Source organism: Acipenser ruthenus, chromosome 1, assembly GCF_902713425.1.
Source record: "Acipenser ruthenus chromosome 1, fAciRut3.2 maternal haplotype, whole genome shotgun sequence".
NCBI lineage: Eukaryota > Metazoa > Chordata > Actinopteri > Acipenseriformes > Acipenseridae > Acipenser > Acipenser ruthenus.
The window spans coordinates 51,078,282-51,102,047 of NC_081189.1; the positions used below are offsets into that span (position 1 = coordinate 51,078,282).

At 40.9% G+C, this 23,766-nt stretch overlaps 1 protein-coding gene across 1 annotated transcript in view; it reads right to left on the minus strand.

Moving 5' to 3' along the window:
* Positions 1-23,766, minus strand: part of glis3 (GLIS family zinc finger 3) — a 287,369-nt gene that overhangs the window by 52,512 nt on the left and 211,091 nt on the right. Inside the window, exon 8 of the mRNA XM_059026109.1 lies at positions 220-364. Within this exon, the coding sequence (XP_058882092.1) occupies positions 220-364 (145 nt within the window). The remainder of the gene's footprint in view (positions 1-219; positions 365-23,766) is intronic.

Here is a 23,766-nt window from a genome sequence, read left to right on the forward strand (position 1 = left end):
GGCCCTAACAGTGACAGGCACCACGCTTTAGTTTAAATTTTATAGGCAGAATTGGGATAGGGACTTAGGATTTGGAGCTGAACACCACAAAACAGTTTAGCAGGGCACCTGTACAGCAGGCAAGCCGGCTTGGATTAAACTCTTAGTTCTGGCGATTATTACGGAATTATGGATAATTGATAATTAAATTATCACAATCTAGAAAAGCTGTTTTCCTACCCTTTGCTTCCGTCATCCACCGCTGAGATCTGCGGTAACTGGCTGTGGGCATGGTGTGGGCTACCCTGCACAGGCAACGGTTGAGGAAGTGGGGCAGCACCTGTTGCGGATCCACTTCGACTCGACTGGGTGCTGGAGAACATGCCTGCAGGGGCATAATTCATAGTGTTATACAGAGGCTCCAGCATGGCATTAGACTAGTGACAGAACTCCCACGTTTTATTTTATTCATTGGGTGATTCAGCACAGATACATTAAAGATGTTTAATTTATTAAAAATAATTATATCTGTACATGAAATGAACCTCAATAGGGAGTCAGTTACCTCTCTGATAAATGATCTTAGATACTGTGTTGCAGTCATAATTACAACCTGATTAAACAACATGTTTACTAGGCCGCTATATAACAATGTACTTAGTTTGTTATTGTACCACAGAATGTAAGATTACGTGTTGGACGTTACAGATTTCAGACAACAATAAATTCATTTGCATAAATAAATTTGAAAACATTTTTATTCAATAATGCACAAGCTTTTGTTGCAGGCTTTTGTTATCTAGATCACTGAGTCTCACTACAGGTCTTGTGTTTTAGCAATATTAAATTATAGCAGTATTCCAACACAATCTTCAGTAAGTTGGGTTTCAGAATTTAGTTTTTAACCTGACTATCAGATCCACACATATTAAATCTGGTGTTTATCTATTTAATACAGAAAAAACCTTGATGACCTGATTTGTGACTGTGGCAAAGTGGTGAGTGAATACAGGTGCGTGCAGTGCAGAGTGGATACAAGACAGACAATGATTTTCAGGTGCAAGGGTGTTTATTGATTTAATTAACAATGTCCAGAGCCTTATGGCAAACACCTGTAAATAATAATGATGGAGTGATACAGCAGCTTGTATCACTCTGTATTTTAAATCCCCGGGTTTGACCCATAACAAAAAGTCCAGTTTTACACACCAACACTAAACACAAACACAGTTCCTAGTGATAGTGAATAAGTGCAAGTGGTGTATTACAGTTCTCTGTGAAATGCAGGGGTGAAAGTGATGTCCGGGTTTATGCTGGCTTTCGCTACAGCTCCGGATCGTGCTACTGGTAGTCTATTAAAAAACAGACGACAGTTAACAAACACTATGTCCCCTATTTATACCCTCGCTCATGACCCCTAGGTTAACGACCACATCCTCTCCTCCAATCCTCAGATGCCACGCTGTTTACCATCTGGGTCATTGAGTTTGGGTACCGCAGCTCTGTCCCTTTCCTAAATGACCAACTTCCACCTACCCTAAGGAATAAATTGTCGTGCCATTTAGTTAAGGGTACTCTGTTCCTTTTTATACAATGCCCTCACAGGTCGAGAGGGAGATCTAACACCAAGAATCATTCGATCTCTGTCACAGTGAACTACAGACACAAATACACAATACAATGCGTGCTGCGTTTCCTGTCAGAGGTGTTATATTGATTTTGCCTCAACACATTAAAAATTCTGATTCTGGTTGGTCTTTTGATGGTAAAACCCATCTACGAAAAGTCTCAATATTGCTAAAAATTAACTGAAAAAAATAATAAAAACACTGTCCTATGTTGGCAGAAATCGGTAGTTCGGCCGCCCGGGTCTACCAAAAATTGGGTCCGGACTACCGAACTGTAATGTTCCAAAGCCTGCCGGACTACCGATGGCTTCTAAAGATTTTTTTTTTCTTAAGCAGTTACTTCAAAGATCTTCTGTATAGAAGATCTTTGGTAACTTTGTATGGATAGACTGATAAAACAGCTCTGTTTATTTCCCGTTTAGTACAAGCCTACTCAGTTGAAGTGGTAGCTATAGTAACCAACGAATCCAATCGTGATTGGTTCATGCCATTTTTTTTTTTAAATCGCACATTAGTTTCTTGCAAGATGAGTGACATGACAGACCAATCAGAGCAGGGAATTTGCTTTATACTTTACTAGAATGGCGTCGGCGGTATATAGAGATTGCAAGTATACAGTAGGCTACTATAGTTATGGCTGAGATAATATACATATATATATATATATATATAAAACAAATGAATAAACAGGAGAGAACACCGTACCCTCAGTAGCTATCGCAGTGTTACCGAGGTGCAGGGACACTGCAGCTCGAGCACAGTAGAAAGTTAATAAAGGTGCGTTATTTTATTTTATTTCCAACTGAACAATTAGCTAACGGTATTGTGAGGGAGCCCCCTCACATGGTAATGTCTTTATAAAGTGTGCAATGCATTTGTACTATTTTAAATGTATACCCTGACGTTATTGTTGTTTTTATTAAGTCAGCAGAAAGCCGTGCTCATGTTTATATTCTGTGTACACGTTTAGGCCACCACATTTCTTTCTACGGTACTACTGTATATTGATTGTATAATAATATGTCTTGAAAACAAATGCAATATGCAGTTAAGTTACTGTTAATGTGCAGTGGATACTGAGTGTGAGTGCACAGGGTAAAGAAAAAAAAATGACTATAATCCTTTTTATATTTATGTGTTTTATCAGGGTTCTCCCCAGGCCTTTTAAGTGGCTGTCACCGCCCGGCTGAAAAAACCTGATCCGCCAGTCTTGCAGATGTTACTGTGCCTTTAACAATAAGGACGATTGTGCTTCTAGCAGACTAGATCACTTCCGCATTGCTGGGTGAAAAGAATAAAAAATCTTGGAACCACATGACAGCTGTGTTACGTCTTGACACAACATTTAACCAATCAGAGAGTTGAAGGGGCGGGTTTTCTGTGTTAAGCACTTCGAGAGGCTCAAAGCAAAAATAGTGACAATGAATGCAGGGTTTAAAAAAAAAAAAAAACGGCGATCTACGCAATCCACCGCCTAAGACTATATTTGCGCCGGCTACTTTATTAAAAATATTAAGATTATTTTTGGATATTATCATTCAGTCCATTTTGTCGTATCATTGTACTGTAAGGTTATATATAGTACATAATAGCTATACAGATGCACAAAAAAGCGTATTCCTTTTGTTGTGATATCGTAAAAATATGTACCCAGGTGCTTGTGAGATATTGGGGGTTTATGTATAGAGGCTGTATGCCTTTAAGAAGAAAGGCATGATGGGATATCAGCTTAACACTTGTCAGTTGACATACAAATGCTTCAGCGCAGAGGTGCTGGATTATTACACTCCGGTTTCATGCAACAGTTATGATGATGACCAAATGTGTGCAAGTACTGTTGTGTGAAAAAAAAAAATGGCTAACTCTTTGCGGTCTTATGTTGGACCAGATCTGACATTACAATTTTCCCTTTCCTGTCCGACATCATCAAAAAGACGTAAAACACAGGTCTCTAGTCGTTTTTTCTACGGAAAAAGCTGAGAACCATTCGATGGCCGAGTGAGACCGATAGGAGCCGAGAGAAGCTGAAAAAAAAGGGTCGGATCTGAGCAATACACATAGCCCCGACACCAAAGAGATAACATGGCCATAAACAAACAAGATAGCTGCTTCTGCATCCAGTGCTCAAAGAATATCACAGACATTTGCAGAGCTTTTTGAGATGTTATAGTAATAGAATAATGACTTGGATCGCATTATTGAGGAGTTTGGTGATAAAACGAGTGATCAGGAGATGATTTATCGGTATGTACGACTATGAAGAGGTATGTGAAAAATACAGTGAACAAACTGCTCGTGTGAAAATAAATTGGGCCTGACATGCCTGAGATGTGCTGAATAACCGCAAAGGGTTAAAATTAAAACAGTTGCATTAAAAAAACGTAGAACAGCGAAAAACAAAATAGACGTGCATTAACAAAATGCCCTGAAAACTAACATAAAGAAAACATTTAAAATGAAGCAATTAGCTCAATAATTAAGCTAAAAATGAAGTGAAAAGGTTACCATTTTTTTGTGAACTCCAATAAACCTAAGTTATCTTTCCCCAGTCAAATTGTAGAGTGCCTAAATAAGCAAGGTAATTTACCATAATAAAAACAGTAATGAAAAAAAATGTAGAACATAAAAAAGAGCAACCAGATATAGTCAACGAAAGACAATACATTATTCAAATTCTTTGTCGTATTATATATTTAAGGTAAGGCAAGTTTATTTTTCTGTTAAAAGTGCTCTCGGCTATAATGTTCTGCCGGCTGTACAGAATTCCTGGGGAGAAAGAACCCTGTTTTATAGATATTTTTATGAATATTTAAAAATATAAAAGTAAACGCTACGAAATTGTTTAGCTAATGAAGACTGGTAAAAGATGGGGCTAGGCTCTATAAAAATGGCACAGGTGAGGAAAAGTAAAAACAACAGTACGACTACGACAAGTGCATACTAATTCCCACAGTCCATTTAGGACCCAGAACATAATTGTTTTAATTTGTTACGCAGTGAATATTTCAAAACTATATTTGGTTGGAGATATTGGTTGGGTTAAAAACCCACACTGTGAGTCCCCAGGACTGATAGTGTGGGAAAATAATGCAAATGATGCGGTCAAACATAATTCCCTACATTTTATATAAAGGAAACTATTATTAGCTTGTTATTGTTTGGTAGAAATATTAACAGAAACTAGGTTTTGTAGGAACAATTCAATAATTGATAATGTAATGTTTTCTGGGTTGATTAGTTCTCTTACTAACAATATTTAATTGACGTGTTACAAAGATCAAGGATTTACTATGAACACACATTTACGTGCAGACACAAGAAATGTTTAATCAATAGTAGTATTTTATTAAGCACACAAATAATAAACAGAAATCAGTCAAGTCAGAAAGTAAATCTCTTAATCTCTAAGAACAGAACACAATTCAAAACTCTCACTGCCTTAACTTGACTAGCAGGCAACTGAAATATGACACCGCCTGTCTCCTCACACACCAGCAGCACTCAAGCAAGCAAACAGGCTGTGAGGTAGTAGCTTGCTCACACACACACACACACACGCCCACATCCAAGCACACTGCCTCAACTGAAATGTGCAGACAATCTTAGAATATATCACATTAAGCTTATTAATTGTATACAGATTAAGTTTACTTTTAAAGAAATTCTTCATACAACAATATGAGGTAGATTACTAATAGTTACTTCATCAAGTTTCACTAAAAGTTATTTCACACGCAAAGTGTGAAAACTAAATAGTTAACAGTACAATTCTAGGTGAATGAGTTACAATTAATTAATTTAGTTCCATGAAAGGAAAATGCAACTGGAATAATACTCAACAGTTCCTTGAAGCTAAGACTTTTGGTCCACCTTTTTTGAAAACTCAATCTGTTGAAGTGTCCAGTACAAAAACTCTCCTCTCCGCAACGAAGTCTTCAATCCTAGATTGGATCAAACTCGGCAACAAAGCTTTCAATTCTCGAAAGAATCAACAAACAGCTGCAACAAAGTCTTCAGTCCTCGGTATAGGATCCACAACAGCGCCGGATACAGCACAGCGTCCGCTCTGTCCTCTTCGCTGAATCTTTTAGCTACGCAGGTAGCAGGGCACAGTTTATTTTGGACACTGTGGTTTTAGGTGTACAGTAGACCTAGACTAGTTTGTCTGATAAGTCTCTAAGTTTTACAGCAGTCCTTCAGCCGGCCCTCAGTCTCGTTGCTTGTGGTCGTTGACTCGCTTGCAGCTTGCTTCCTCGTCTGGGTCTGTTTCAGACAGAGTCCCGTCTTGATTCCGTTTTTAGGCAGAGTCCCAGAGTTGCAGCTTTGCGTAGCAGAGTGACAGCACCTTGTTTAGCATTCGATGTGGAGCGCAAAATGTTTAATTTTGCTTGGATATTTATAGTCTTTTTCACTCTGCTAAATAGCCACTTTCATGAGATCATTTGTGTATCTTGTCTTTTTTTAAACTCACAGTCCTTTGATGTTTTAATGTCCTTTTCCACGGGACATCACTAGTTTGTCTTCCTTGTGTAAAAACGATTATTGTTGCACGTGTGAATTATCTGTACCTAATTCAACTGTCCACTCAGCCTAATCCAGTTCAGGTGCCGGTCCTCTAATCAGTAGGTCACATCGAGGCTTTGTGACCTGCAAGGAGTATGTCTGCCAGGAACCAAGGTGCCCTTTTTCTTAAGACACAGCAGTTTTCTTTTTTTCTAAGACACAGTAGTTTCATTAATTAGTCCAGTTATATCCTTACTATATGTTCATGTATAATCATATTCAGGGAATATGTCCCACAGTTGTTAGCAAACTTTGGCAGTATCTGGTTATATATGTTTAAAAAAAAAAAAAACACCAGGGCTTGGATTTCAGCGCGTTATCACAGCAGTCATGCATTTTCCAAGTTGCTCCCACATATCTGCAACTTTCAGTGCAGGAAAATCCTGCAGGGATATTTTAAGACACCAAGCTGCTGCTGTAGCAATTTACAATGCCTGAAACGCTACAACAATCTCCAAGGAAGTGGGTGTCAATGACGAAAGCACTGAGCATTCTGCGTAGTTCTGATTAAAATTCTCTTGTACGTAATTCTAGGCCGCTACCTTTTAAGCATTATAGAAACTCAGTACAATGCAGTAAGTAAACAGTTTTGAAAAAAAGACGATATTAAGTCTATCTAGGTGTTGTTTTGCAAGTGGTGACTTTTGCTTTAACTCTTAAAACTCAGCCCCATTCATTTTGGGTTAAGCCTCTCATCCTGTAACAGAGTTAACAGCTTAGATTTCGTTTTGAGCCTAGTGCTCTGTCACAATGATGAACAGCTATAGGTCTCCTGAAAGCAGCTTATTTTAAAGCAACACCAGTGTGAATGATGATGCAGTAATATATATATATAGTTTTTTATATGCAAAAGTGCCTTTTTTTTGCCACCCCCACCATAATTTTGGAATCCCCCCCCATTGGCTGCAGCATAGGGGGAAATCCCCCCAGCACACACAAATGAAATTCAAGCCCTGAAACATGTTTTATTAGTGGCCCTCAGAAGTGATGTCGGATTTCATTTCTGAATCTTAGAATTGTATTGTATTTATTTTTAATGGTATTTAGCGTTAAATGGAAATGTTTATCTACTGAAAAATGTGGGCTACCAAGATTTGTGGTGGGTTTACCTTTTGGTAGCCCATCGGCCTACCACATATAGTAGCGATTTGTCCATCCCTGAACGGGATGTTATAAGAACATAAGAAAAACAAATTTAAAGAAAAATAATTAAAACAATACACACACCTTATGTAAACAGTTGTAGCAACACATGGGAACATGTAACACAATAAAATAAAAAGGTCTTTATGTACCTTTTAAGGCAATAAATATCAGCCAAAATCTGGATCCATTAGAAAAGAAAATAAAAAATAAACACTTGATTAAAGTAGCTGTGATACATCTGACAAATGTATTACTATCCACCCAGTCAGAAACATTCTTCCCTGCTACGATGTAAATTCAAAATTAGAGTCATCATTATCATGAAGTAAAGCACCATGACCCATATTTACATTATGCACATGTAAAAGGGGTTAATAACTTTTAATTACCTTGTTTTCTTATGAATAAGAGCAAATGAGACAACAGGACCCTTTTAGCTGTCAAAAGCAATTGCTGGGGATAATTCTATATGGCAACAACAAACCCAACACAAACAGCCACATACAACTAATTCAACAGCAATCAATAGAAGCTGTCCTTTATGCCTTGGCATAGAGAAAACAAAACGTTTGTTGGTGTCTGAGACTGGTGCACTGTGACAGGAAGAGAAGGAATCTGCACTGTAAATCTCCCTCCCTACCAGAAAGGGCGCTGTGTAAGGGGGAAAGTGCGTAGCTGCAAAATTGCTGAACAACTCCATTGTGGTCAGTTGCGGGACAGGCGGCAATTTGGATAAGCCCTGGTGCTGGGCTGATCACGGAGAGGAGTTTGGCAGTAGAAAGGGAACGTAGTTACGTGAGTATGGCCCCTTATGCTGAGACGTGCTTCCCAGTCGGAGCGTGTGCATTTGTTATTGTTTGTGTTTGTTGTTGCAGAGGAGGACTAAGGAACTTGGGAGCTGCTGCCACTGAGCCAGCACTTAACCCCAGATCACTACCCTACTCCACAGCACAGCACGGACACCAGAGCACCACTTCCCTGGGATTCAAAAGGAGCACAGTTTTGTGCACAGAGAGTTGTGGTTACAGAGTGTGTTTTTGTTTGAGACTGCAACCCACCATATTGGCTTCCCCTATACCACTGATGGTATAGGGGCAACTTGTTTTATTTTTGGTGACCTATTTAATCAATACAGACTTTTATGGGGAAACTACTGTGTGGACATTCCATTCTTCACTATAGCACTCACCATCCTGTCACATACAAAAACATATTTAGAAAAATATTCTGTAAATTAAAAAGCAGTGGCACTGGCTCTTAATGATGACTAGTTTTATACGCAAAAGTATCTTGCTCTTGTGACTTAGGTGTACTGCCAAATAGAAGTAAGATATTGAAAAAAATAATGTAGGTTGGTTGATGTATAATGGTTAGTTGGTGTATATCATTGTGACAGGACGGTGTGTGTGGTGACGTCAGGCCAGAATGCAGGAAGCAAAACAGACAAAACAGATGCGCAGTTTATTCAAAAACAATAATACAAAAATAAAATAAAAGGTTTAACAAAAAAAACTTGCTTGCTCACAGAGCACAAAAGAAAAAGTGTAAATAAAACAAATCACAAACACAAAACCGAATAGGTTAGGCTGGGCTATCGCCTTCACTGTTCCTATATATTTTTAGTTTTAGTTTAGTTTCTCTCCTCTCGCTCTCCCATTCCTACTCCGAACACCCACCACCTAGTGCAAAGAGCTGCAGGTTTATATGCAGGTGACCACCTTCTGCACGAGGTTTTTAATTATTCCTGGCAGAGGACGAGCGGCCTACCTCGCCTCTGCCAGAACACGTTTAACAAAATAGTAACAAAACAACGCACGGCTACGCCGTCATAACTACAATAAATAAATCTTAATACAAACAAATACAAAACAATAATAATAATAATACAACAAAACAAATGCAAAACAATAAACTGCACAGGGGCGGAGGGGTAGACCCTGTTCTAAAAATAAATAAACCATATAAATGTACAGGGCTCCTCGCCCTGTTACAATCATCTATTTCCATCAATATTGGTACAGTGGCACCAAGGTACAATACTGAAATTAATCTGATTATACTGTAAATAATGAGAGAATGTACTAAATATACAAATGTTTATTATATTACACAGTCATGGTTTTATTGATATGCAACAGTTACTGTATTAGTGTGACGCAAGTTGTCTGAGGTAAAATATTAAATGTTTTTGTCAAATCCAATCACCCGATTCGCACTCCTGAGTTTCTGTCTCGAGACACAGACGGGGGAACCGGGTGGAGGAGGGGCGGGGGGGTATAATGACAACAGTTCTTCATACGATTATCCTTTGTAATATATTTTTAAAAAAGTGATAGCCGACACATTTTATTCCTTGAACTTTATTCATATATCCGTACTTGGTATTTATAAATATTGTAAAAGTATAAGAGAAAAAACATGAAATCCATTCTATCCAGTGATATGCTTTTCAAATATGTACTGCAAAGTATGGTGGCCTCCTAAGCATTGTACACTTAAAATAAAAAGCATTTTAGGATTTGTTAAACTAAAATATTTTGTGTAAAAGGACAATGTTAAATATATACCAATTATAGAGTAGAATTAGTGGGGTTTTGTTTTTCTGAGGCAAAGGCTTAAGAAAAAATTGTGCTTTTACGATAATACATTCTGAGCAATACAATCATAAGTTCAAATGTATGGTTTACAAATGGTAAAAAAAAAAAGTTAATAAAAAAATAAATAAAGTTGATCTCATAAGACTGAATATATATTCATAGACGGACACAACACTGCAAGTTGTTACGGAGTGCTGATATTATTTATTTGCCAGACTAATTTATCCAAGGCAATTCACACAAGAATATAGTAAAAAAAAAAAAAAAAAAAAAGTTATGGTGCAGTTACCTAGCATGGAGTGGTGAAACAACAAAATAATGCAACAACTTCACAGCACATGAAAACAATTTAATGGTAATACAGCCCCAGATAATATATGCCGGTACACAGGGTGATATATTCAAAAATACAATGACATAAGCTAACATCACAAAGAGAAATATAAACAAATAGACCATAAATGCAATAATAAAGCAACATTACACAATACAACATACAAACAACAATTAACAAAATCTCAAAAACCCAGCAACGTGTGTGTGTCCCTGTAACAGGTGTAAAAAATCTCTAAAAACATAGAAAATCAGTGTTTTTCCGTGTTATTCGGCAGCAAACGGATTCCTAGGACAAAAAAAGCATTGTATGTTTTTTGACCCTCCCCAAGTGTAAAACTAAAAAATCTCCAAAAACATAGAAAATCAGTGTTTTTCCGTGTTATTCGGCAGCAAACAGGTTCCTAGGATCCCTGGTAATTACGCCTTGGTCGTGTCAGGAGGAAAAAAAAAAACATTCGCAACAAGCCTAAAGCAAGTTTAACATACTACAGGAGTGTTACTAAAATATTTATTCCAAACAGATTACAGTACTTTGACATGTGATCTATATAAACCAGACATGAGATTATGAAAACTGTTTTATTCAGTGATAGCTGCAGCATCATGCATTACATCTTGTTAATACTGTACCACCTAACCTTCAGTACCTGTGAAACGCACAATGCAGAAACCCCTGCCTAAAAAACAATAATAATAATAATAATAAATTGATTTACTTACCACAACATGCATACCCGCTAGCTGATCCTTACTTTAAAATTGCATTTAACATCACTGATTGTTTATTTATTTATTTTTAACGTTACTGCATATTGTTAAATATTCATTATATAACAGTTTATTTTGAATCTCCAAAGAAGCGCAAACTATATGCAGTCAGTTTTCTTCAAAGTGTACAATTTATTTACAGGCTGTTTGCCATGAATACAAGCCTGTCGTCCTGCTCTGGATACAAGGTGGCATGCTTTTTTGTTTTGTTTGTTTATACACTGAATACACAGAGGGGCGTACTTACATAGCATTTTCAAATCTGATTCGTTGGTAGGATGGGACCAGCAAATCAGATGCTAGTTAACATGAGCAGGAGAAGAAGAGCACGCCCACTGCTTGTCTGGCAGAAATACTGTAAATAGCAAGACAGGGCGTTTGGTGCAGTTTCGATGATAAACTTAAATAATATTATTAACTATGCGTGTGAATCGATTTATCCAGTATTTATATTGATGTATATAATGAGGAATGGAATCGATCGATAAATCAATTTAATCGTAGCAGCCTTAAGTACATTCTCTTACAAATTCTATTCTATACATAAACTAGGCTTAGAAAAAAAAGTTAAATATTTTCGTAAATTACTGTGTAGACCCGAAGCTGACTTTTCAGAGTAATAAAGGAATCCTTGATCTGAGAACTCGTCTGGATGTGCTGTGTTTTGGTTTTGTGAAGCCTCCAGTGGTAGTGGGATATCATATAAGCAAGTAACATGAGAGTTACACAAGCACATTGTCTTTGTTGTTAACTGTCCTGTTTTGGAAACAGCTAAAATAATATAACCTGTGATTTTATTTAGCATTTTAACTTGTTTTCATGATAGTAAATGTTAATGATCTAATACAAAACTTTACAAAAGTGGAAAATATGATTTACATACTCATCTGGGCGTTTCTTGGACTTGTCTGTTGTAATGTTGTCGGTACTGGTAATAGGCTAATCCAGCACCCTGCGGTTGAGAGTTGAAGTCTGGGTGACAGGTTCGCATGTACCTGGAGGGTCTTTATTTTTACAGGTCACCTGAGTTTTGTCAATTTCCTGACAACAAATGCTCTCCCTTTGTGTACCCATTGCTTAGCAGTTACCACAGGAGTGGAATTAGGCCTTTATTCTCGTTTGTATTCGGGAATCTGTGTAAACGATCACGAGATTGTCTTGATCGCTGCTATTGTCTGTTTCATCCGTTCTAGCCAGTAATCTCAACAAAGTGTGTGTAAAGTGCCGCACGATCCAGGACTTGCTTAAACTAGTAAGTATGCTAGAAATGGAGCTGCAGGAAATGAGACAGCAACAGGAGCTTGAGGAGCTGGCACACTCACAATTCATGCAATTCATGGAAGTCAGCACCCCTAGCAGACTGAAAGCCACCAGGGAGATAGTAGAGGGTCAAAACAGCTGGGTTCAAGTAGGCAGAAGCAGGGAAAAAAGAAACGTCATCAAACTCAACCACCAGAAATCAAAACATCCAACAAATTTGAGCCACTTCAAAATTTAGATAATCAAAACCAACATCAAGAGAATGAAAGGAACAACATCCAGGACCCTATAAACAGTGCTGTCCAGGCAGCAAAAAGAAGGGAGGCCATGATTGTTGGGGACTCCATATTGAGAAACACAGCAAGTTCAGTTCGCAGTTTGGACCCCCTTACTACAACAGTGTGCTGCCTTCCAGGAGCCTCAGTCAAGCACATCACTGAGAATGTGGACAGGCTCCTACAACGAACAGGAGACGACCCGGTAGTAGTCGTCCACATTGGTACAAACAACATTGGAAGAGACAGGCCAAGATCCCTGCAAAACAAATTCAGAGAGCTAGGAAGGAAATTAAAAGACAAGACCAAAACTGTGGTATTTTCTGGGATACTGCCGGCACCTTGCAAAGGACCATATGGACAGCTGGAAATACAAAATCAAAATGCATGGCTGAAATCGTGGTGCACACAGGAAGGCTTCACCTTTCTTGAACATTGGAGCACTTTCTACAACAAGGACTATCTATACAGGTGGGACGGACTGCACTTAAACAGAAAGGGAACCAATCTACTCGGAGAAAGGATCCTTCAGGCGGTACAGAAGCATTTAAACTAGAAAGGAAGGGGGGAGAAAACAGAAGGGAGACTACATCAAAACAAGGGCAACAACTCAGGTAAGACCACTATTAAATGTATTTATCTTAATGCTAGAAGTCTCAGAAACAAAATGTTAGAACTTGAAGCTACTGCACTAACAAGTAACTACGATGTGATAGGTGTTACAGAAACTTGGTTGTCTGAGAGTGATGGAGACGAATATAATATTAGTGGGTACACAATGTATAGGAAAGACAGGCAGGGCAGAAGAGGCGGAGGGGTAGCGCTATACATAAGAAATAGCCTTGAAGCCCAGGTGTTAAATCAGGACAAAGAAAACAATGCAGAATCAATATGGGTCAGAATAATGGACACAAATTCAAAGGGCATAATAATAGGAGCATGCTATAGACGTGAAATTCAGACGCTGAGCAAAATAATCTGTTGTACAATGACATTCGAAATGCGTGTAGAAAAGGAGAAGCCATACTAATGGGGGATTTCAACTTCCCCTGTATAAAATGGGAAAACCCAATGGGGGGCACGACGGACGAAATTGAAATGGTGGAAATGACAAATGACTGCTTCCTAACGCAATTTGTCAAGGCACCGACTAGAGGGGAGGCATGCCTTGATTTAGTCTTTTCAAATAATGAAGACAGAATAACTAAAACAGAGGTCAGAGAGCCATTGGCAAACTCAGACCACAACATGGTCTCATTTGAAATATTTTTTAAAACCCCAAAAGTAATGACTAAAGCTAAGGTTTACAATTTTAGAAAAGCAAACTACGAAGGTATGAAACAGAGACTAACAGAAGTAGATTGGAGTAAAATAGAGAAAACATCCACAGAAAAAGGATGGCTGTTTTTTATAAATGTAGTACTAGAGGAACAAAACAATTACATCCCAAAAGTAGACAAATCTAAATCTAAAACAAAATGGCCAAAATGGTTTAATAGATCAATTAAAAAAAATATTCAGCGAAAAAAGGCACTTTACAGAGCGTTTAAAAGGGACCAAAAACAAAGCACACAGAAAGAGTACTTGGAACTGCAAACACAAGTCAAAAAGGAAGTTAGAAAGGCCAAGAGAGAGATGGAAATCAATACTGCTAAGGGGGCTGTAACAGGGCGAGCAGCCCTGTACATTGTTTATTTATTTTTAGATCGGGGTCTCCCCCTCCGCCCCTGTGCAGAGTGTTTTGTATTATTTATTTAGATTTATTGTATTATTGTATTTATGTCGGCGAGCGCCGTATGTTTTATTGTATTGTATTTATGACGGCGTAGCGCCGTGTTATTGTTTTGTTTATTTTTAAAACGTGTCCTGGCAGAGGCGAGATCGGTGCTCGTCCTCTGCCAGGAGTAATTAATTAAAACTCGTGCAGAAGGTGGCCATCTCCCGAATGAATTAAGTGGTTTAATTTGTTGCTAATCGGGAGATGGTCACCTGTTAATAAAAGCCTGCAGCTCTCGGCACTCTGGGTGGGTGTTGGAAGGAGAGTGAGCGAGAGGATTAAAACGAAACTAAAAGTAAACTCCAGGAACAGTGAAGGCAAATGCTCAGCCTGACCTGGGTTTTGTTTATTATTTTTGTGTTCGTGATTTTGTTTTGTTTAACTATTTATTTTGCTCTGTGAGCGAGTGTTTTCTGTTTGGATATTTTATTTATTTATTTTTGGTTGCTTTAAATAAAACGGCGCCCGCGCCACTGCACAATACCTTTTTGTTTTGGTTGTCCCTTCTTCTGCCGTGACGTCAGACCACTCAGCCATTCCTGTCACAGGGGCTAAAACCAATTCCAAAATGTTTTTCCAATATTATAACAGCAAGAAAACATTCAAAGAGGAGGTTAAATGTCTAAGAGACACAAATGGCAAAATCATAGATGAAGAAAAAAAAATAGCAAATATATTAAATGATTACTTTTCACAGGTTTTTACAAAGGAGGACACGGACAACATGCCCCACATGTCGACCTGTTCCTATCCAATTTTAAATAACTTTAGCTTAACAGAGGCAGAAGTGTTAAAGGGACTAGGAGCTCTTAAAATAAACAAATCCCCTGGGCCGGATGAGATCCTCCCAATAGTACTCAAAGAAATGAAAGAAGTTATTTACAAACCGCTAACCAAGATCATGCAACAGTCTCTTGACACAGGGGTTGTGCCGACAGACTGGAAAATTGCAAACGTAATACCAATCCACAAAAAGGGAGACAAAACCGAACCAGGTAACTACAGACCAATAAGCCTGACTTCTATTATATGTAAACTTATGGAAACTATAATAAGATCCAAAATGGAAAATTACCTATATGGTAACAATATCCTGGGAGACAGCCAGCATGGTTTTAGGAAAGGGAGATCATGTCTAACTAACCTACTTGACTTTTTTGAGGATGCAACATTGAAAATGGATAACTGCAAAGCATACGACATGGTTTATTTAGATTTCCAGAAAGCTTTTGACAAAGTCCCGCATAAAAGATTAATTCTCAAACTGAACGCAGTAGGGATTCAAGGAAATGCATGCACATGGATTAGGGAGTGGTTAACATGTAGAAAACAGAAAGTACTGATTAGAGGAGAAACCTCGAAATGGAGTGAGGTAACCAGTGGTGTACCACAGGGATCAGTATTAGGTCCTCTGCTATTCCTAATCTACATTAATGATTTAGACTCTGATATAGTAAGCAAACTCGTTAAATTTGCAGACGACACAAAAATAGGAGGAGTGGCAGACACTGTTGAAGCAGCAAAGGTCATTCAAAATGATCTAGACAGCATTCAAAATTGGGCAGACACATGGCAAATGAAATTTAATAGAGAAAAGTGTAAAGTATTGCATGCGGGCAATAAAAATGTGCATTATAAATATCTTATGGGAGATAGTGAAATTGAAGAAGGGAACTATGAAAAAGACCTAGGAGTTTATGTTGACTCAGAAATGTCTTCATCTAGACAATGTGGGGAAGCTATAAAAAAGGCCAACAAGATGCTTGGATATATTGTGAGAAGTGTTGAATTTAAATCAAGGGAAGTAATGTTAAAACTCTACAATGCATTAGTAAGACCTCACCTAGAATATTGTGTTCAGTTCTGGTCACCTCGTTACAAAAAGGATATTGCTGCTCTAGAAAGAGTGCAAAGAAGAGCGACCAGAATTATCCTGGGTTTAAAATGCATGTCGTATGCAGACAGGCTAAAAGAATTGAATCTATTCAGTCTTGAACAAAGAAGACTACGCAGCGATCTGATTCAAACATTCAAAATCCTAAAAGATATAGACAATGTCGACCCAGGGGACTTTTTCGACCTGAAAAAAGAAACAAGGACCAGGGGTCACAAATGGAGATTAGATAAAGGGGCATTCAGAACAGAAAATAGAAGGCACTTTTTTACACAGAGAATTGTGAGGGTCTGGAACCAACTCCCCAGTAATGTTGTTGAAGCTGACACCCTGGGATGATTCAAGAAGCTGCTTGATGAGATTCTGAGATCAATAAGCTACTAACAACCAAAACGAGCAAGATGGGCTGAATGGCCTCCTCTTGTTTGTAAACTTTCTTATGTTCTTAATGTCTAGCAGTAGGATTGATTGGAAATAATTCACTTATGTAAATTGAGTTTGTATCCAGAAAATTTACCAAATTGATCCAGGGTATACAGAACATGAGGAAGGGATGTAGGGGGGTGTGACAGAGATCGAATGGTGCTTGGTGTTAGATCTCCCTCTCGACCTGTGAGGGCACTGTGTAATGGGAACAGAGTACCCTTAACTAAATGGCACGACAATTTATTCCGTAGGGTAGGTGGAAGTTGGTCATTTAGAAAGGGGCGCAGCTACGGTATCCAAACTCAATGACCCAGATGATAAATGGTGTGGCATCTGAGGATTGGAGGAGCGGATGCGCTCGTTAACCTAGGGGCCATGAGCGAGGATATAAATAGGGGTCATAGCTGACGTGATCTGTTTCTTGGTAAATGGTTAGTGTTGAAAACCTACAAAGAGTCTGTGTGCTTGTGGCAATGTGCCCCGCCCCTGTGTGCATATTATGTGTTGTATGTTGCGTACGTGTGTTAATGTTGGTGTATAGAGATTGGTACACGGGATATAAACAAGTCTGTGTTTCACGTGTATTTAAAAGTGTAGATTTGTATTTAGGCACGAGGAGGGCACAAATCACTTCACGTGCTGGTTAAATGTAATATGTGAGCACGGGGTTGCACAGAATTAATTCACGTGCTGGGATTCAAGTGAATAATTAATTAGTAATTGAATCCCAGCACAATAGTATATATAGACGCACATTTCTTGCTGTCGGGGTTAGGTGTTCGGAAGAGGAGAACGGGTGAGAGAGAGAGAGGAGAGTTAAAATCATTAAAAGTAAAGATAAGTGTGTGTACTCACCGTGTTTGTTTGTCTCCGTGCACCGTTTGTGTTTAGTGCGTTTTGTTTGTCTTTTTACTTTGGCGTATAGTGCCGTGTCCTGTGTTTTGTCTGTTCAAACCTTTTATTTTCTGTTCTGTTATTGAATGCTGAGCGAAAGCATTTGCTCAGCTTCACCAAACCCCAAATCTCTGTCTGTTTATTTCCTGCATCTGGTCTGACGCCACCCACTCCGGCCGTCTTTGTGACACGTGGTGTCATCGTGGGATAATAGCGCCTCCAAGCGTCAGACCAGGAGAGGGGGTTTTGTGAAAAAAAAAAAAAAAAAAAATAGTAAAGCGAGGATGGGAAGAAAGAGCTGCAGGAAGCAGCAGAAGCAGCAGCAGCAACAACAACAGCTGCAGCCCTCATCCTGCATGCCGGGCTGGGAGGAGGACAGCCACAACGGGGCAGTAGCCACCCCTCTACCCCCACTGCCACCGGGTTCCCCACCGTCCTGGGAAATATGGGACTGGCTGGTGCACCCCGAGGGGGACTTTGCCAGTGACCTCCCCTGGGTTATTCACGCGCTGCAGATGCGAGATGGGAAACGATGGGAGGACTGGGAGCAACAGCACAACCCGGCATCCATTCGTGACCTCACCATGGTGGTGCTGGGGTACCTAGCTGCAGACATGGGAGGGATGCCTTCCAGTGAGCAAGAGGGAGAGGAGCAGTCGCTGCCTTCTCCAGTACCCGAGTGGGAGGAGCCTGAGCGTCCACAGCCCGAGTGGGAGGAGCCTGAGCGTCCACAGCCCGAATGGGAGGAGCCTGAGCGTCCACAGCCCGAGTGGGAGGAGCCTGAGCGTCCACAGCCCGAGTGGGAGGAGCCTGAGCGTCCACAGCCCGAGTGGGAGGAGCCTGAGCGTCCTACGCCTGAGTGGGAGGAGCCTGAGCATCCTACGCCTGAGTGGGAGGAGCCTGAGCGTCCTACGCCTGAGTGGGGGGAACCCGAGTGTCCACAGCCCAAAAGGGAGGAGGTCGGGGATGATGGCTGGGAGGTTTTTTTAAAGAACCTCGCAGCAGAGTTATGCCCTGGCTGTGGGGCTTATGGGCACACGTTAGCCATATGCCCCACCCCGTATGAAGAGGCGGAACTAGCGCCCAGATGGGGGGACCGCGAGCGTCCAGCGCCCAGATGGGGGGACCGCGAGCGTCCAGCGCCCAGACGGGGGGACCGTGGGAATCCAAAGCCTGAGAGGCAGCTGTTCCCACCTTCACCAGCAGAGCAAGAATGCCTGCTGGTTTCCCCAGCACAACCAGCAGAGGAAGAATGCCTGCTGGTTTCCCCAGCACAACCAGCAGAGGAAGAATGCCTGCTGGTTTCCCCAGCACAACCAGCAGAGGAAGAATGCCTGCTGGTTTCCCCAGCACAACCAGTAGAGGAAGAATGCCTGCTGGTTTCCCCAGCACAACCAGCAGAGGAAGAATGCCTGCTGGTTTCCCCAGCACAACCAGCAGAGGAAGAATGCCTGCTGGTTTCCCCAGCACAACCAGCAGAGGAAGAATGCCTGCTGGTTTCCCCAGCACAACCAGCAGAGGAAGAATGCCTGCTGGTTTTCCCTTCAGAGGCAGAGCCGCACCAGTCCCCTGCAATAGGAGCGGAGCCGCACCAGTTCCCTGCAAGAGAGGCAGAGCAGCACCAGTCCCCTGGAAAAGGGGGAGACTACACGCTGCTCCCACCTCCATCGGCAGGAGACTACACGCTGCTCCCACCTCCATCGGCAGGAGACTACACGCTGCTCCCACCTTCACCGGCAGGAGCAGAGCAGCCGGAGCTGCCTCTGCCTCCGCCACCTACATCGGCAGGAGTAGAGCAGCCGGAGCTGCCTCTGCCTCCGCCACCTACACCGGCAGGAGCAGAGGAGCAGGAGCTGCCTCTGCCACTTCCAGGAGCAGAGGAGCAGGAGCTGCCTCTGCCACTTCCAGGAGCAGAGGAGCAGGAGCTGCCTCTGCCTCTGCCACTGCCAGAAGCAGAACAGCAGGAGCTGTCTCTGCTTCCCATACCTCCACCACGGGGAGTACGGTGGCCGGAGCCCCAGAAAGGGGAGCTGTCGGCCACGAAGAAGGGGGAGGAGGTCTGGAGACCACCAACCCCAGCAGCAGTTTCGCTGCCGGAGATCGTGGGGGAGGTCTGGAGACCTGCTCCCACTGCAGCAGTTTCGCTGCCGGAGATCGTGGGGGAGGTCCGGAGACCTGCTCCCACTGCAGCAGTTTCGCTGCCGGAGATCGTGGGGGAGGTCTGGAAACCTGCTCCCACTGCAGCTTCTTCGCTGCTGGCAGTACTGTGGTCGGAGCCCCACCAAAGGGAGCTACCGGCTACAAAGACAGGGGGAGAGGTCAGGAGACCACTTTCCCCAGCAGCAGTTTCGCTGCAGGAGTGGACCAACAGGCTGTCAGCCGTGCCACTACCGGCAGGGGTGCTGACAGCATGGCCAGCCATGGGCCCACTGAAGCCTCCCTTCCCAGCCCGAGACTTTGTCCTGGACTGCTGGATTTTTAAGGGGGGAGGTGGCCGTTGAGGCCATGTGTGCTTTGCACAAGGGGGGTATATGTGGCAATGTGCCCCGCCCCTGTGTGCATATTATGTGTTGTATGTTGCGTACGTGTGTTAATGTTGGTGTATAGAGATTGGTACACGGGATATAAACGGGTCTGTGTTTCACGTGTATTTAAAAGTGTAGATTTGTATTTAGGCACGAGGAGGGCACAAATCACTTCACGTGCTGGTTAAATGTAATATGTGAGCACGGGGTTGCACAGAATTAATTCACGTGCTGGGATTCAAGTGAATAATTAATTAGTAATTGAATCCCAGCACAATAGTATATATAGACGCACATTTCTTGCAGTCGGGGTTAGGTGTTCGGAAGAGGAGAACGGGTGAGAGAGAGAGAGGAGAGTTAAAATCATTAAAAGTAAAGATAAGTGTGTGTACTCACCGTGTTTGTTTGTCTCCGTGCACCGTTTGTGTTTAGTGCGTTTTGTTTGTCTTTTTACTTTGGCGTATAGTGCCGTGTCCTGTGTTTTGTGCTGTTTTCAAACCTTTTATTTGTTAATAAACGCTGAGTGCAGCCATTGCACTCAGCTCATCATCACCACCGTCTCTGTCTGTGTATTCCTTTCTGGTCTGACTCCACCCACTCTGGCCGTCTTTGTGACAGTGCTGTATCGTGAACCGTGAGTTTTGTCTTGTGTTTGTTAGTGTTTTGTTAACTGTCATCTGTTTTTTAATAGACTACCAGTTGTACGAATCCGGAGCTGTAGCGAAAGCCAGCATAAACCCGGCCATCACTTTCACCCCTGCATTTCACAGAGAACTGTATTACACCACTTGCACGTATTCACTATCACTTAGAACTGTGTTTCTGTTTTGTGTTTAGTGTTGGTGTGTAAACCTGGACTTTTGGATTATGGGTCACACCCGGGGAATTACAAATACAGAGTGATAAACGCCGCTGCATCACTCCAACATTATTATTTACAGGTGTTTGCCATAAGGCTCTGGACATTGTTAATTAAATCAATAAACACCCTTGCACCTGGAAATCATTGTCTGTCTGTTTTTATATTCGCTCTGCACTGCACTCACCTGTATTCACTCACCACTTTGCCACAGGGGGTCACATAAATAAAGAAGGAGCTCATCAGCATACAGAGATACCTTTTGCTCCAATCCTCCACGAACCACCCCACTAACACGCTGATTACTACAAAGGGAAGCAGCAAGGGGCTCAATTGCAATGGCAAATAATAGAGGGGATAGGGGGCATCCCTGACCAGTTCCACGATGCAAAGTACCCCGAGTTCATATTGTTGGTACGAACCGAGGCAACAGGGGATGTATAGAGTAATTTTATCCAGAAATAAAGTATGAAGTTTTGACCAAATACACATTTTTGAAGGGTAGCAAAGAGATTCCACACGGTCAAAAGCCTTCTCGGCGTCTAATGAAATAAGTGCTTCAGGGTCCGGGTGAGCGGAAGATGAATATATAATATTAATATTAATATATTTAACATGCTTGATAAAGTGTAAGGGGGAGAGACTGTGACTTAAATGATTTAGCAAACACAGACATCAAAAATGGGGAGAGTTGGGCCAAAAAGTTTTTATAAAATTCGACCGGAAAACCATCAGGTCCAGGAGACTTGCCGCTTTGCATTCATTTAATCGCCTCTGTTATTTCCTTAATAGAAAAGGGCTCCTCTAAGCTAGCCTTTGAATGGAGGTTAACAGAAGGTAGGTCGAGATTGTGAAAGAAAGAATCAATTAAAGAATGATCCGTAACAGATTCAGAAGTATACAAGTTTGAGTAAAATCATTTAAATTGCTCATTAATAGCTTTTTGGTCAGTTGTAACAGAGCCTGACTGTGTTCGAATTTCAGTAATCAAATGAGAAGCACTGGATTGGCGTAATTGGTGAGCTTAAAAGCTTGCTAGCTTTATCACCATGTTCATACAAAACATGGCGTGATCTGAGTAGTTGTTTTTCTACCCGCTGAGAAGGAAGTAGATCAAAAGGATCGGACGGCTAAAGCAGTTTTACAAAGTGAGGTAAGTGGGATTAAATGTAGGATTTAAGATAAAGTCCCCGCCCAAAAGTAAGTGATTTGTATTTAAATCAGGAAGTGAAGTTAAAATGTGTAATAAAATCCCTGTCATCCCAGTCTGGGGCATAAACATTGGACAGAATCATGGGAGTATTAGCAAGTCTGCCTACAACTTCATAACGACCTTTCTTATCAGCAATAACTTCAGAAGCAACAAATGGTATGTTTTTATGTACTAAAATTGCAGCACCTCTGGCCTTGGCATTAAATGCTGAATGATAGAGCTGCCCCACCCAATCACTGCGCACGCGGAAGTGATCTGACATTCGAAAATGGGTCTCCTGCAAGAATGCAATGCCAGCATTTAAATGCTGGAGATGTGCTACAACCTTGTTTCGTTTCACTGGGTGATTTAGCCCTTTTACGTACCAACTTACAAAATTGACAGCACTTCCTGTATTAGCACACATCATAGTGACAGCAAAAACACAAAATCAAACCAGGCTGTACAAAATAAGACAAGGTAAGAGAAATCCATTATCAACTTTAAATCAAATTGTTGCATAAATAATGCAGTTGTCTGAGACCCGAGAGAAAAAAAAGAGAATTTAACCCATCCCGCCAACCCTGGCAGCAACTCCCCAAACGAGAAACAAGCCCAACCGAACATTAAAGAATTCTAACCCACTCATCAGGAGAACTCCCGTTCACACGTGTGTTATACATACCTAAACCCACAGATACAAGTGAAAGATTACAACCCATAAAATACAAATTTTCAAAAAACAAGAAACATTTTTGGAGGAAAATAATGAATAAATATAAAAAAATAGATTGAATAAACAAATAATTATAATATTAAAGAGACTTAAATATGCAAGTAAGCAAAGACAGTAGCGACCATAGGAGCCAATCAGCTTGCATATTGTAAATATATATATATATATATATATTTGACACTAGCAGGTGTTGACAATAATTTTTTAACATAAAAAAAAGTCTCTCAAGTCTGCGCAAATAACTTGATACCCCGTGCCCACGTTGAAAAAAAGGGAGAAGAAAGAAATGCATACAAACATACACACGTATACAGTATAAACAAACAAACACATACATATACAAAATAAAAATGACTAAAATGATTCAAGATATAGACAATCAGTATGTGTAAACAGTAACAGTTTGAAATATCCACAATGGTACTAATAACAATATAGAATTAAGTAAGGTACATTCTTAGAAGAATAATATTCTAGTTCACCTAACCATTTTCTAAAAACATATATCCGTAACTAACTTAACTATTTTCATTGACCAAATAGTTATCTATACAGTATTATAAGAAAGGGGAAAAAAATACGTTTAAGTAACACAGCCAGGCAAATCGTATGTTAGCCACCGAAACCAGGGCTTAATTAAAACCCCGTTGACCAGTTCAGCATGGAAGTGGACGATTACGGTTCTGGGCCTTAGGTGAGGACCCGGCTTTGGTGCTAGAGAGCGATGGGCCCGATCCAGCTCCGAAGCCGATCCCAGTGCCTCACCCCAAAGTAGCTCCGTAAAGAAATCAGACATAAACTTAGTGGGGTGCAAACCCTCAGCCCCCTCTGGCAGACTGATGATTCAGAGATTCTGACGCCTACTACGATTTTCCAGATCCGACAACTTCTCCCTGATTGCCCTGTTGTCA